The sequence below is a fragment of the Myotis myotis genome, unplaced genomic scaffold (assembly GCF_014108235.1).
Source record: "Myotis myotis isolate mMyoMyo1 unplaced genomic scaffold, mMyoMyo1.p scaffold_m19_p_16, whole genome shotgun sequence".
In the NCBI taxonomy this organism is placed as follows: domain Eukaryota; kingdom Metazoa; phylum Chordata; class Mammalia; order Chiroptera; family Vespertilionidae; genus Myotis; species Myotis myotis.
The window spans coordinates 15421466-15436275 of NW_023416320.1; the positions used below are offsets into that span (position 1 = coordinate 15421466).

At 39.0% G+C, this 14810-nt stretch overlaps 1 protein-coding gene across 4 annotated transcripts in view; it reads left to right on the top strand.

Moving 5' to 3' along the window:
- The window catches only part of OXR1 (oxidation resistance 1), a 311945-nt gene that overhangs the window by 79115 nt on the left and 218020 nt on the right, over positions 1–14810 (top strand). For 3 of the 4 annotated variants that reach the window (XM_036338045.1, XM_036338049.1, XM_036338051.1), the window contains exon 1: positions 7910–7974. The exons of the other annotated variant lie outside the window; for it this stretch is intronic. In XM_036338045.1, the coding sequence (XP_036193938.1) occupies positions 7925–7974 (50 nt within the window). In that variant the 5' untranslated portion in view covers positions 7910–7924. Of the gene's footprint in view, positions 1–7909; positions 7975–14810 lie in introns of those variants that run through there. 4 annotated transcript variants of the gene reach the window in all.

Here is a 14810-nt window from a genome sequence, read left to right on the forward strand (position 1 = left end):
TGATTCTGATTCCTTAATGTTTAAAACATTCAGGTGGAATATGTAGCATTAATTCACTTGCTGGGGCCTTGGCCTCCTTCTCTATGTGACCCAGGATTATGATTATAGCACTTTGTCCCACAGCCCAGCCCTGCCATAGGGTCCCAGCAATCTTCTATTTTCTTCCCTATTCCAAATTCTCCACTCTAGTTCTGTGAACTACAGTGGATTGGGTGTGTGAGTGTGTGTGTGTGTGTGTGTGTGTGTGTGTGTGTGTGTTTTGGTGGTGTATGAGGTTGGGGAGTCTGATATGAGGAAGGAAAGTTTGATAACCATATCTCTGAAAAGCATTTTCATTTCATTTCAATGTGTCTATTTTAATGGAAATCATGTTTTCCCATTATTAATAATAAAGGATTATAAAAAGCAGCTGTTATCTTTTGAGTTGTTGTGTAAAATGAGGCAAGAACACTGTTAACTAGAATTTGAATTAGGTTATAGAATGAGGGTTATTTTTAAATTCACATAAAACCTCCATACATTTTACATAGTTAACATCATTGGCTTCTGTACGTCTAAATTTGTTTTCAGTATCTGTAATCAGCCATGCTGTATTAGTTTGGGAAAGTGTTGTTGATGACATGTATTACATCCTCTAGGCAGCTACAAGATTGCATTAACCTGAAACATTGGTTATAAACCACATGCGGGCCTTGTCATGCATTGTTTGAAAGACTGCATGATGAATAAATTGATGCCATTTTTGCAAATATATCAAGATCGTCTTACACATGGTTGATTAAAACAAAGGGGGAGATCATTTATGTACTGCACAGAGGTTAGCAGTTAACCATGTATCAAGTGCACACTTTGGGTCAAAAGATAAGTAGATGATCAAGACTGGCACTGGGGCTTCATATAGCTCATAGTCCAGGGGAGGACATGAATAGGTAATTGGACTTTTCAGTACCATGGGGATCATTTTATCTGGTTTATCCTATTTTCTTAAAGGGTCTGAACCCATAAATCACACAAGCCATGTCAAAGTTGCCCCTAAGCAGAATTATTTTATCATGTAACACTTAGGATAAAAAAAGTCACCCATAAACTATAGAAGGAGAGATACTTGGCATAATAGAAGCTCCTCAGGAAAGACCTGGGAATTTTATATGTCCATAAAGTCAATACCTGTTGTAATAAGTGGAATTAGTAGAAGTATGGAGCACAAACAAACCGGCAAGGGAGAATTCTTCACTGGTTGCTGGGAGGAATTAAATCATATGCAGAGGACAGGTACAAACTTCTAAGGATCGCAGAGGAAGAGACTGACAAAATGAAGCCTGCCTGTTTTTTATCTAAAAACAGAACTTTTTCTCAGAGGGACGTTTCAATTAATAAGTGTTAGTTAGCTCTAAGGACAATTTGGAGTCTGTGATGATGGTGATAGTGATGACATCATTAAGAATAACCCATGTTCGTTACATCGTCTTCTATACTGTTCTCCCAATGCAGTGAGGTAGGGATAATTATTGTCAGCCATTTTACAGATAATAATTTGGGCATAGAGAGGTTAAGGCACCTCCCTGAGCCTGCAGAGTGAGGAAGAGGGAGTTTGCGAGCCCATGTCCTAATGACAGCGCCCTGCTCCATCTCGTCTAAGCAGCTGCGCGTCCTTGGCTGACGGCTCGCCCAGAACTGCAACGCTCTGTGTCGGGGGTGGGGGTGGGGGGTTGCGGGGGGAGTGATTTCATAGAGTACCAGTGAGCAGAATCCGCCAGTGGGCTCAAATCAGCAGACAGATTTCAGGCCTCATGTGAAAGAACTTTCTAATAAGCAGAGCTGCTCCAGAAATGGCAGGAGGAGCTGTTTTAGCTAATACACAAAATCCAGGGCGGCTTTTGACTTCGGGCTGGCCCTAAATTCGTTTCCTTTCTTGTACTATACAGATGGAGATTTCGTTGTCTAAGTTACTAAGAGGGGTTGAAAGCTTTTGTGGTGGTTTTACTGTCCTTCAATTTATGACTGGAAACCAGATGAAAGAGCATGTCATTTCTGGCATTAGTTTCAGTCTAGACTCGGTGTATTTTTTTTTCAGGGATAGAATATAGATTTTTGTTCAGAACTCAAATTTAACATCCTGGAGCAGGACTGTGCAATTCCGTCAATGGAGAAAGGTGTCTGAAAGCTCTCATTACCTGACCCAGGAGAGCAGTGATAGGCTGTGACAGGTACCTAAATGGAGGCAGGTTGATGACAGGTTTCTTTCCATTTTTTAGAAGCAATGTTCCAAAAGCAACTTGGCAAAAAGTCTAGAGAGAAAATTCTCATTAGTACTTTGCAAAGATCCTATGTCCTATTTGTTGTAATTCATATAACTGGTTTTCTGATAAACATACCCATAGATCTTAGTTCAGAGTACATTTTTTTTTAAAGCCACAATGTCCTAGAAGTAATTATAACTAACATTTATCGAGCATATAGTATGTGACAAGCAGTGTTCCCAGCGCTTTATATTTCAATGCACTCAATCCTCACGCTACCCTGGGGAGTTAAGAATCACAAATATCCCCTTTATAGACAAAATAAATGCACAGGTAAGAAGTGACAGTCCAAGGTTATGCAAGTAGTGTCTGAAATGTGATTTGAACCTTAGCAGGGGCTTCATTTTCCAGTTTGTTATCCATGACAGAAGCAAACTCATATGTTTATGATGAGTGTATGGGGTAGATACAGCAGACTGGTTCATTTGAAACCCAGTCTACCCGCTTTGCAGCATACTTCTTGTACTAAAGAGGCTGTAAACTCTGAAAGCACCTTTTCAAGACTCTCTTGCAGCTAGAGTTTTACTCATACTCTGGCCTCTGTCCAGCAGAATCAATTGTCCAAGACTTGAAGTGTGTGGAAGTGTAGGAAAAGCAGCAAAGGCATTAGGTTCTTCTGTGGTTGCTAGTCTGGTTGTTGGCATCCTAGCTGCTGAGTGGGGGCAGTGGCAGCAACAGTAAGATTTCCTCAAGCCCAGCCAGCATGGCTCAGTGGTTGAGCATCGACCTATGAACCAGGAGATCATGGTTGGATTCCTGGTCAGGGCACACACCTGGGTTGTGGGTTTTATACACCATTGTGAGGTGTGTAGGAGGCAGCCGATCCATGATTCTCTCTCATCATTGATGTTTCTCTCTCTCTCTCCCTCTCCCTTCCTCTCTGAAATCAATAAATATATATTTTCAAAAAAAAAAGAAGATTTCCTCTAGAACATTCTTGTGTTGTGTTGGGAGCTTATGTAACTTCTTACTACCCTGTCATAAAATTCTTTCTACTTAAACTAGCCGGATTACATTCCTGTGAGCAAGAACCCTGCTTAGTGCAGAGGGCTTCAAGTCTATTAAAGGGGTACTAGTCCAAGGGTCTCTCTGACCCTTGGTGTTCCTCCAATATTAGAAAATTGGACTAGCAGGCCCATTTCAAGTTTAAAGTTCTCTGATTTTTAAGATTAAGGAGCAGGATGGGGTAGGGAGGAGATTCTTCATATATTTCCCTGTGCCAGTTTTTCAACAGAAGTTATCTCTTCTTTGCTGAGTTAGCCATCTCATAAAAAGCATTGCATTTCTGGGAAATAATGTGTCTCATACAAAAATTAATGTACATGTCTTAAGGAATAAGGAACCTAAACAATTAAGAAGGGCTCCAAAAAGCCCTGCTTGCTATGTTAATACCCTCAATTGTGAAGAAGCAATAATGGATTTTTTTTCTCATCTTTGGCCTTTAATTTTTCTTCTCCTGTCTTCCCCCCCCCGCCACCCCCCCCCCCCAGATCCAGGTGATGTTAGAAATTGTACTGAGACTTAAAGGAAGGGTGGGTATCTCTGGTGGTGAACAGTCCTTGAGAAGGGCAGGATGATTTTGTGATCTGCAAGTTTAGCTGGGGTGAAGGGAAAGGCAGAGAAACAGAAGAAGATATGGAGGGAGAGAGAAGCTTAGAAAGAACTAATGACATAGTCTTCTCTTGTGTAGAGAGGCTCATGGTTTTTGAGCAGATTTTTTAAAGGCTCTTTTTTAAATATATTTTTATTGATTTCAGAGAGGAAGGGAGAGGGAGAGACAGAAACATCAGTGATGAGAGGGGATCATTGATTGGCTGCCTCCTGCTTGCCCCCTACTGGGGATCGAGCCCACAACCTGGGCATGTGCCCTGACCAGGAATAGAACCCTGACCTCCTGGTTCATAGGCCCATGCTCAACCACTGAGCCACACTGGCTGGACTAAAAGGTGCTTTTAAGAGGATTAATATGAAATTGGTAAATTGGACTATTGGGGATGAGGAAGAGACAGAAAGAAGAATAGTCTTAAGGCTGCTTCAGTAACCCCGAAAATAGGAGTGAATACCTGAAATATAAAGCTAGAAATGGATTGTTTGGAAGTTAGTAAAGGGATCCTGGTCCAAGTTAGGAAATTGTATTAGGAGCTAAGTACAAAAACAGAAATAGCTTTAACAAGATGAGAATGGTCATCAATGCTATGCCTCACAGATCTAAGTAAGAATCTATAATAATAAAAGCGTAATATGATAATTAGACCGGACATCCTTCCGTACGTCCAGATGAAGCAGGGCTGTGAGGGAAGCCCGGATCCCGGGTGCCAGAGGGAAGCTGGTACTGGCAACCGGGGGAAGGAAGGCCTACTCCTGCATGAATTTCATGCATTGGGCCTCCAGTAAAGACATATAAAACTACTTAATTTGGAGAGTAGCCATCCTTGAAGCATAATTTTACATACAGTGTAAGGAGTACATGACAAATAGCAAGGGTCACAGCTGCCACAGGCCACCCATTCTTTCTAGTCACTTGTTAGTGCAAGTTTGTAACACTAACCCAGCAATTACTACCCAACAGTGACTGGGAATTCCATAGCACTTCTCTCTATGTATCTAGACATAATTACATTGTCCAGTCTGTGCTGGGAGGAGCCCCGTACTACTGTTCTCATGAGTCTGGAGAGGGAAAGTCATTCTTTTGAGATTGTTGGGTGTTTCTCTGAGGTTATTGTTCTAGCTTTTACTTTACTTGTAAACCTTTTTAAAAGCAACAGTATGAAGGCATAGGAATATTTAGCAGATAATGGGAAACCCCAAGGGTCATAAGAAAAACTCAAAGTAACTTTTTTTCCCCCCACATGGAAAATCTCAAGAATAAAAACAAAAACAGAAATAACATTTGTAGGCTTTCCTACAATTTAATTTCAATTAGATTATTGGAGGGCACATTCAATAGATGAATCTTACAAGCGCACTCAGTTTTCCAAGGGATGAGTTTGCTCGGAAAGTGTCCATTCTGATCAAGCACTTGAGCGGTATGCATCAGATCAGCACTCAGCTGGTGACTCAGGGCCTCTAAATCCATTTACAGTAACACCTTATTCATCTCAAGGTAATTTATTTTGCAATCTTAGCCATCCTGGAACACATTACAGACCAAAAATCAATTTTTAAATTCTCTTACATTTTATAACTATGTATGGTGCCAGGTGGGTACTGGCAATAGTAGGGGAGCACTTTATAAACTATATGATTGTCTAACCACTATGCTGTACACCCGAAACTAATACAAAATAACATTGAATGTCAACTGTAATTGAAATGTAAAATTTAAAGTTCTTTCAAAACAATAAAATACAATTCTCTTACATCGTAAAGTAAATACAGCAATATCTGTTGCCCATATGCCTTCTGTAGGCAAAACCCTCAGGCAAAAACTACTTTTATTGTAGATTCAATATTAGAAATCCAAGATTGTGGCTTTCCAGACCATAACAAATTATAAACAACAGATTGCAAGGTGGGGAGGAAGATGTAATACTGGCAAATACAGGGAGTTTATCAAGATGTAAAAGGTAGGGGTTTCACTGTAAGAGTAAAGAAGATAAATTATAATTCTTATTTCCCCAGTCACGGGAACTACTCAAAGGCCCAGATGTAAATAAAATACTTGGCTAATCCTGTAGCAATTGCTAGAACAATGACGACTCCATCACAGGCCTGTGCATTTGGGTCAGTCCTTCGAAGACATGCAGCCCTATGCTAAGTGAAATAAGTCAGTCAGAGAAAGATAAATGTCACATGATCTCACTCATGTGCAGATTATAATGAACAACATAAACTGATGAACAAAAACAGATCCAGAGACAGAGAAGCATCGATCAAGAAATGCCATTATTTCCCTTTCTTACACCCTGAGGTTCATAGGTTCCTACAATTGAAAGGTTAACTGAAACACATTATTATTTTCAAGAGTTTATCTGCGCACACAAGGGTTGCAGTGGGGCAGTGCCACACTGAAGGCGGTTAGGAGTGCTCCCCCGACAGGAGATATGGGCAAGATTTTTACAGACAAGATGCTGAAGCAAAGCAAATAAAGTATTTGACTGGCTATAGCTTAAGCAGTTAGTTGCCTTATTGGGAAGGCCTTGCTGGATGTTTGTTATTGGTTGTGCTTAAATTTCACTTTCTTGTGCAATAGCTTTGACTTAGATTTTTGGGTTGCTTTCTTAGGCTACTAAGGCATTAGAGTCACCTTAGTTTAAAGGCTTCCCTGCTTAATTACATTAACACTACTTTAATAGCTTAGACCAATGAGCTAGGCTGGGAAGACGATATTGTAAAATTCTTTAGGCTGCAGAAGTCCTCTTGCCAACAAAACCCTTCTGCTCTCACTCAAATCAGGAGTTTCTTCCTGGGATAGCCTTGAACCTTAAAGAACTAGCTTTTCAAGTTCATATGCAGCTCCTGGAAGATGGGAATGATTGTTGAATGTCCTCGATCTAAAATCAGAGCCATGTGGCTCTGAAGTGAGGGGCCACTGTAGACCCCTTCTTTATTCCCATAGCATTCTGGATCCTTTAGTAGGACAACTTTCAAAATTCTATATTACAACACAGAGCAAAAAATTAATTTTGGTAATGAGTAATTATAGAAAGGTTAAATTATCCAACATAAAGTTTAGTCAAACAGTGCCTTCTATGTGCAAAAAAAGTTAAGAAAGAATTAAAATCATTTTGGGAAAATGCCCGTGTAAATGTTTTAACGCTATATATGCGGGATAAGTTAAATTGTGTGAAACATCCCATAGACTGTCAATGTCGGGAAATGAAGCAGCTCCCTATTTGGTTGTGTTTTCTCATAAGAAAGCAAGGTATTTGTTAATAAACTGAATATTATCTACCTACTGAGATGTCTCTGCCTATAGAGTCTAAATGAGATTTTAATTGCCATTTTTAATTATTATTGAGTAATTCATTGAATGACCCATCTGATTGGAAGGCTTGTGAGAGGCTAATCACCCTCATTTCCCACTTATTTTCTAATATAGGCCTGATATGAAAATTGAGTTTATCTCCTGGAAAGAAGCAAAAGTTCAATCTCAATAAAGCTAATATTTAATATTCGATGACATATGGCTCCAGATATGTAACTGGGAGGATGAATCTCTGGGGCATCACTGCCTTTTAGAGATGGATTAGCTTCATTTGCTCTTGGCTTTACAAATGTATCCGTCATGAATAGAAGCAGCAGCCTCAGAATCAGTAATGTCTTCCTTCTCCACATTAACTTAATTACACTTTCTACTTCAGCAGGATTGTTTAGCATGTGTTCTTTAATGTTGTAATAAGTAATGCACGTTTATGTTTAAAATGTTCTCTATAATAGATAATTAAAGTTTTACATTTAATTTATTAAACAAATATTAATTGTTTGGGTTTTTTTGCCAATATTGGGCACTGGGGATACATTAATGAACAAAAATAACACCACCCTTCCTGGAATTTATACCTTGGGCTTGGGGGAGGTTGGTGGGGAGCAGTGCCAAGCACTTTGGTAAACATTTTTCATATATTAACTCAACTAATCTCCCATAACATTCCTAAGAGAGAAGATTATTTCCCATTTTATCCATGCGGAAACTGAGATACCAAGAGGTCACACAGCGAGGCTTCGGACCCAGGTATCAGGCCCTGGTTGTATAGTTCATAACCATTGCACATACTGTCTATTTATGTTTCTATTCTTCAGAAATTTTTAATCGTGATAATATACGCAGAATAAATAATTCAGAAGAATTTACCTATTGAAAAACAAAAATGGTTAATTTGCTGATGGTCCTAGTAATAAAATTGTGAATTTCAGCAGGCCTAAATGCTTCTATAAGTCAATATGTATTGATTCGCCGTATAGAATCACACACAAGACTCTCCAATACAGTTCGGTCTTAAGTGAATGAGTCACTAGAACTTTCAGTGACTAGCCTCTTCAAAGCCTAGCTTTAGTAGCTCCACTTGAAAATGACTCAATCATATTTCTTATGATTGCTTTCTTCCTTGTTGACCAAGAAAAATCAAAAGGAATGTGGACAAAATTGTGAGGTTATTTAGCAAAGGTGATTTTTGGTATCTCTGACTTTCCTACTGGGTATTCTCTGCTTCTTGTGTTTCCTTCTCCTTAGAGATCCCACAGTATCCCCTCATCACTGTCTCAGGGAGGTTATCTCCCATGTCTCTCTGTCCCACTGAGGAGACTTATCATCTGTATAGCTTAAAAAACCGATTGACTGGGCGGCTTCTTACACTTTCCCTTCTGCGAAACCTATGTGTATTTTGTCAAAGGACCTTTAAAGAGAATGCCTTAATCCTGGGAAATGCCTCTGTCACTATCAGACAGTAGGTAGAATTAAATGATCGATTTGTGATCATTTGATCTTTTGGAGCCTCTAAAAATACTCTCTGTAGGAGACTGCCAACTTTGTGCCTATGACTCTACTTTTTGTATAAGAAAGCAAAATCAGTGTTATTATATTGAAGGTAACATTTTTTAAAATATATTTTTATTGATTTCAGAGAGGAAGGGAGAGGAAGAGAGAGATAGAAACATCAATGATGAGAAAGAATCATTGATTGGCTGCCTTCTGCATGCCCCCTACTGGGGAGCAAGCCGCAATCCCAGGCATATGCCCTTGGCTGGAATTGAACCTGGGACCCTTCAGTCCACAGGCTGATGCTCTCTCCACTGAGCCAAATCAGCTAGGGCTTGAAAGTGACATGTTACTACTTAAGTTTAACATTAATCTCGTATTGGGTTGGCCTTTGAAAGCAATGTAAACATTCAACTTTTAGGAAGTCTGAGATTTGCTACAAAATAATTAGAGTTGAGGAAAGTGAATGGTAGTATGGATAAAACAAGATTGGCCATGAGTTGATAATTGGTGTAGATGTGTGGTGTGATAAGTTGATAATTGTTGAGTCATGGAGGGTTCATTATATTGTTTCCCTACTCTTGTGTATATTTGACACTTTCTATAATATAAAGTTAAAAATACGTTATATTTGATGAGAAAATAATTTAACATTTTACTCTCTATCTGATTCTGCCAGGGTTAATATCCAAAGTGGGGCATGCATTGCCAAGAGTTTATGTATGTGGTGTTATGCATATGGTAGTATAAATAAATAATAAGCCATTCTCATTAAAATGATGCCAGTGCCCCTTAACTTGAGTCATGAGGGGAAAATGTTTCTTCTTTAAAATACTTTTGGAGTAATAAATATTGAGATGTAAGCAATATAAACATGTGCTCTATTTAAAATGACATGTCAGGTCTGTATTGCTTTAGTTTTTCATCTACCTTAACAAATATTCTTCATCACCGGTTATTTTCCTATGAAGTAGAAATACATTTCTGCATTCTTTTGAAATCTACAAACTCAAAACTTAAAAAAAAATCTTAGCATGTAGATATTTTTAGATCCTGGTTGTTGTTTTTTTCTTGTTAGTGTTTTTCCAAACACTAATCTCTGATGGCTAAAGCATCAATAATAAAAATGTTATAAAAATAAAAATTTTAAATATAGAAAATGTTAAAAAAGGAAAATGTAACCTGCAAATCAGTGATTCGGGAATAGCAATCAAACATTGAGGGTAGTGGCACCTTTATATGATTCCTTAGCACTGCCCCAGAGGTAGGGCAGCTACAGGGTACCCCACAGGGTTCCCAGCCTCACCAAAGAATTTCCTGTCCCAGGGATGACATACAAACAGCAGAGCTGCAAGACCTGAAGAGTACAAGGGCAATGGGTGCTAAGCTGAATGCGTCACTTATAGAAGGCAGTGGGCCCTGAGGGTGCTCTGTTGCCTAGTACGATCTCAGGACTTTCGAATGATCAGTGGATGCCTAACCCCAGTCATAAGTGAGAATGAATTTCCCCCATTGCACAGAGGATTTCCTCCACATAGGAAATTCTTGCCCCACGTGTGTGTTTGCTTTATGTAACAGACCAGAGGATGAGTCCATTCATTCTGGTAGAGGACAGTGGAGTCTGATTGGAATGGGGAAAAGGATTCCTGTGCTTGGTTTTGAAAACGTTGAACCTGAGTTGCCTTTAACACATCTAAGTGAGGATGTCTAATAGATAGTTGGAGAAGATAAACTCTGAGCTGGGTTGGTAAAAAGAGGAGGGCTTTTTCCAGCTAAGTTGCATCATAAGCAAGGTCAGAAAGGAAGAGATGTGAGGAAATAGTGCTCGATCTAGGGAATCTATAGAAAGTTCGCATGGGAATGGAAATCAAGTCATAAGGTAGTGCCAAAAATATAGAACACATGGCTTATGGTATGGAGTGATGGCATTATTGATTTGACATCATTTTTAATAATTAGTAACAGAGGGTACTGCATATTCTTTAACCAAGGAGCTATAGAATGAGGTTGTTTAAAATCTTGCAACCTAGCCTGGCTGGCTTAGCTCAGTGGTTGAGCATTGACCTGTGAATCAGGAAGTCATGGTTCAATTCCTGGTCTGGGCACATGTCCGGATTGCAGGCTTGATCCCCAGTTTAGGGCTTGCAGGAGGCAGCAGATCAATGATTCTCTCTCATCATTGATGTTTCTATTTCTCTCTCCCCCTCCTCTCCTCTCTGAAATCAATTTTTTAAAAAATCTTACAACCTAGCCATTATCTTAAACAGTTTAAGTTATTAGAGAAGACTGGGGCAAATAGGGGAGTAATTTCCTGGAAAGGATAAATAAGGCTTGATAGTTTTTTATAGGATAGGGTCATCACCTGATAGATGTGCCAATTTAAATGACATTGAACCTAAACAGAAACAGTGTTCCTGCTGTGCACAGCTTCAAAACAATTTGCCAAGTCCCTTTAGGACCATATTGCTTCCTCAGAGGGGAGCTGGAGGAGCTGCCATGCTTGCCTCCCGTTTCCTACTTCTCTACTTAACTTGGACAATATTTTCCGTTCTGAGTCACAGCTTCCATATGATTTCTGTTTTTGACCTCTTAGATAGTTGATTACTAAATCTTTTCATGGCTTCTGTCCATACACATAATTCTAGCTGGTCTCACAGTGCATGATAAAGAGTAGAAACAGTATAAATGAACATCAGCTCATCCATTCTTACTACTAGAGAAACCATTCAAGACACATTTTATTTTCCTTTTTTCCCATATATTTTTATTGATTTCAGAGAGGAAGGGCGAGGGGGAGAGAGATAGAAACATTAATGATGAGAGGGACTCATTGATTGGCTGCCTCCTGCATGCCCCACACTGGGGATCGAGCCCGCAACCTGGGCATGTGTCCTGACCAGGAACCGAATCGTGACCTCATGGTTCATAGGTCGACACTCAACCACTGAGCCATGCCGGGTGGGTGGGAACTCTACTTTCTGCTGAGTTTTGCTGTGAACCTGCAACTGCTTTAAAAACTAAAGTCTACGACGAAAAGGTATCTGAAGACTATGGTTTATGTATTGAACCAGACTCTTCCTTGCTCTCTTCATTTCAGGACTTTTGAAGTATATCGATATGATATCTGTGTACATTTGTGACATGAGAAGGTTGTAACTCTTTGAAATGGATGCAATCCTGAGCAGCTTAATTCACTGTGAGTGCAATAATGCTGGGATCTTTCTCCTTTGAATCTGAAAAGTTTCCCCCAGAGGGGCTTGAAAACTCAGGATGCATTTCTAATCAGTACCCAACTTATTAGGACTGCTTTTTGATTAGTGCCCACTGCAAATCAATATAACATCAAGGGTGTCCATTTTAATGAGCAGAGAGATTACCATAAGGAACAAGAAAGATTTATCAAAGAATTTCTTGATTTGAATGGGCCCTGGAGGTCATCTACTAATTGAACACCTTCATTTTATAAACTTGGGCACTGAAACTCCTAAGAGTTGGGTGACTCTCCAAGACCACATAGCTAATTAGCTGGTTAGTGATTGAGCCACTGTTGCATTGTACTGTCTTTCAGTTCTGCAAAATGTCCCGAATGTGTTCTGGTGGAGAAAGACAGCATGGCAGAGCTGCCATACTGTACAATTGGTAGAATCGATTGGTCCAGGAATGGCTAGTACTGATCCCGAGTGTTTTCAATGTTGAGATCTCCAATTAAACATATTCATGGGCAAAGTGTTTCATTGGGCTTGCTGAACAAATCCTTGCTCACCCTTGAAAACTCAACCTAATATCACACTGCTTGGGAAGCCTTCCTAATGTTCCCAGGCACTATTGCTAATGTCTCTACCCTACCTTGTACTGCACATTAGTTACAGCCATGGTTCTCAATCAAGGGGTGTTTTACGTCTTGGGGGACATGTGGCAGATGTCTGGAGACATTTTTGATTGACATGACTCCAGGTTGCAACTAGCATGTAGTGGCTAGAGACCAGTGATGCTGTGGAACATCCTGAAATGCACAGGCAGGAAGAATTACCTGGCCAAGATGGCAATAGTGCTGCTTTTGAGAAACCCTGAATTACAGCATTGTCTTAGGTGCGTGACAAAACCTGACATGGCTCTTCTCTCTGGAATAAACATACTTTTAGTTCTTTTCAAATAAGCAATAAAAATATATAATAAAAGAAGCAATAAGATGGATATTTCAGGACATCAACAGGTACACATTAATTTATAGGGATTTTTTTCACTACCTTTTCAATTTTTTAAATCCCAATCTATATTCAAGCATGTCCAGATATGACTCACGTTGGTATCAGTTCTGTGTTGAAGAAATGGTTTCTCTTCCTTCTCCTCTGTTTCCTCCTCCTTCTTGACCTCCTTCTGCTCCTCTTCCTCCTGTTCAGGGGCCCCTATTTTGGAAGGTTTTGGTCACACAGGGTTTTGGTCCCTGCTTTAAGGGGAGGGAGTAGGGGATGGTTCCATTCCTTTATCTTCCCTCTTCCAGAGTAGAATATGGGGCTCTAATCAGAGCAAACGCTATCATCTCACTGGTGGCAAGTGAAGCGGGCAGGTCCCCCTCTCTCCTCTAATGGCAACTTTATTCCAGCAAATTAACTTTATATATATTCTTTAATATTTGCCGCTCCCTGGGCAAGTGCACACAGGTGTTATTATGACTTAGTTGAGGGAAACAGATAACAGTTATAACAAGATAATTCTGTTATCTTCCCAGCAGAAAGAAAAGACCATTTATTATATGGTGAGGTAATTGTGGAGGCTGAGAGAGGGAGGTAATACTGGCCTATCAGGAGGGATTTAACCAGAGGATCTTCCAGGAAAAGCTTCTATCACCGGAATGGTATTTCTTATACAATACATTTATTTTCTGCCCTGGACTGTGATCCTCTTGAACTTTTCTCTCTAGTGCCTGGTCCACTTTGGGCACACAATAATGCTTATACTGCGATTCCACATAGAAGGGTAAAGGATCATCCACCACTTTCCCCCATGATTATAATATCTTCCAGAATCACTTCTAGGAGTCAGTTTTGCAAGAGCAGAGGCATTTGCCAGAGCATCACCGGACTTTTGTCAAATAAAAGAAAAGAAAGATTATTTTACTGTAGGAAACAACAAAAAATTATCTTTTTTGACACAGCTATTTTTCTTTGTCTATAACTAGCTAATCCTTAGGAAACAATTACACAATCTGGCCTGGGAAGAAATAATTAAAATTGAGAAAACGGTTTCTTTCCAAAGAAATTAAATTGTTTTATCTTCTATATGAAATACTAGACTTTTAAATGTATTCAACACTCAAATGCCAATGAAATTGTAAAAGTAATGAATACAGAACTTGAAACACTTAGAGTGACTTTACGCAAAGCTCAGTGGAATCACATTCATGGAAATTAATTCACAGCTCAGAATATTTGTGGTTCACTCACTAGTTTTATAGAGCAGAATGATACAGTTGAAACCTTGCACTGCATGAAAGGTTTAGCTATAGTTGAACATAATGATAGAAACATAATTAGATTGTCTTTCTTTCTTTGGAATGTACAAAATAACTAAATATGATCTTTAAAATTAGTTTAAATTAGAGGATTTTAAAATACATGTTAATCATGCTCCCTCCCTAGAGACTCATCTTGCAAATATTTTACCTTGGAAAGTATGTGGCAAGGTCTCATGTCACTAAGTAGGAAAGTGAGGAATTTCTTCTTTGATTTATTGGGATTGGTTTTTTACAATACCTACAGAAAATCACACACACACACACTCATACACCCATGAACTTTTAAAAAATTACCAATAAAATGTTCAACTAGAAACAGGCAATTACTATATAAATATATTATTTAGTAACAGTCTAAGATCTAGATGACTGGAAAAAGTCTTGAGTTGGTGTTTGTACTTGGCCTCATTTATTTCTTGGAGGAATAAGACTAATAAACACAAATTTCTATTTAGACTGAATTATAATTTGAAACTTTGTAAGCATCTTTGTATTATGAATATTTCATTTACCATTGAAGAGATTTTGTCAAAGAATAGAATTTAAATAAATTTGATTTAACTTGAAAGCTAAAGAT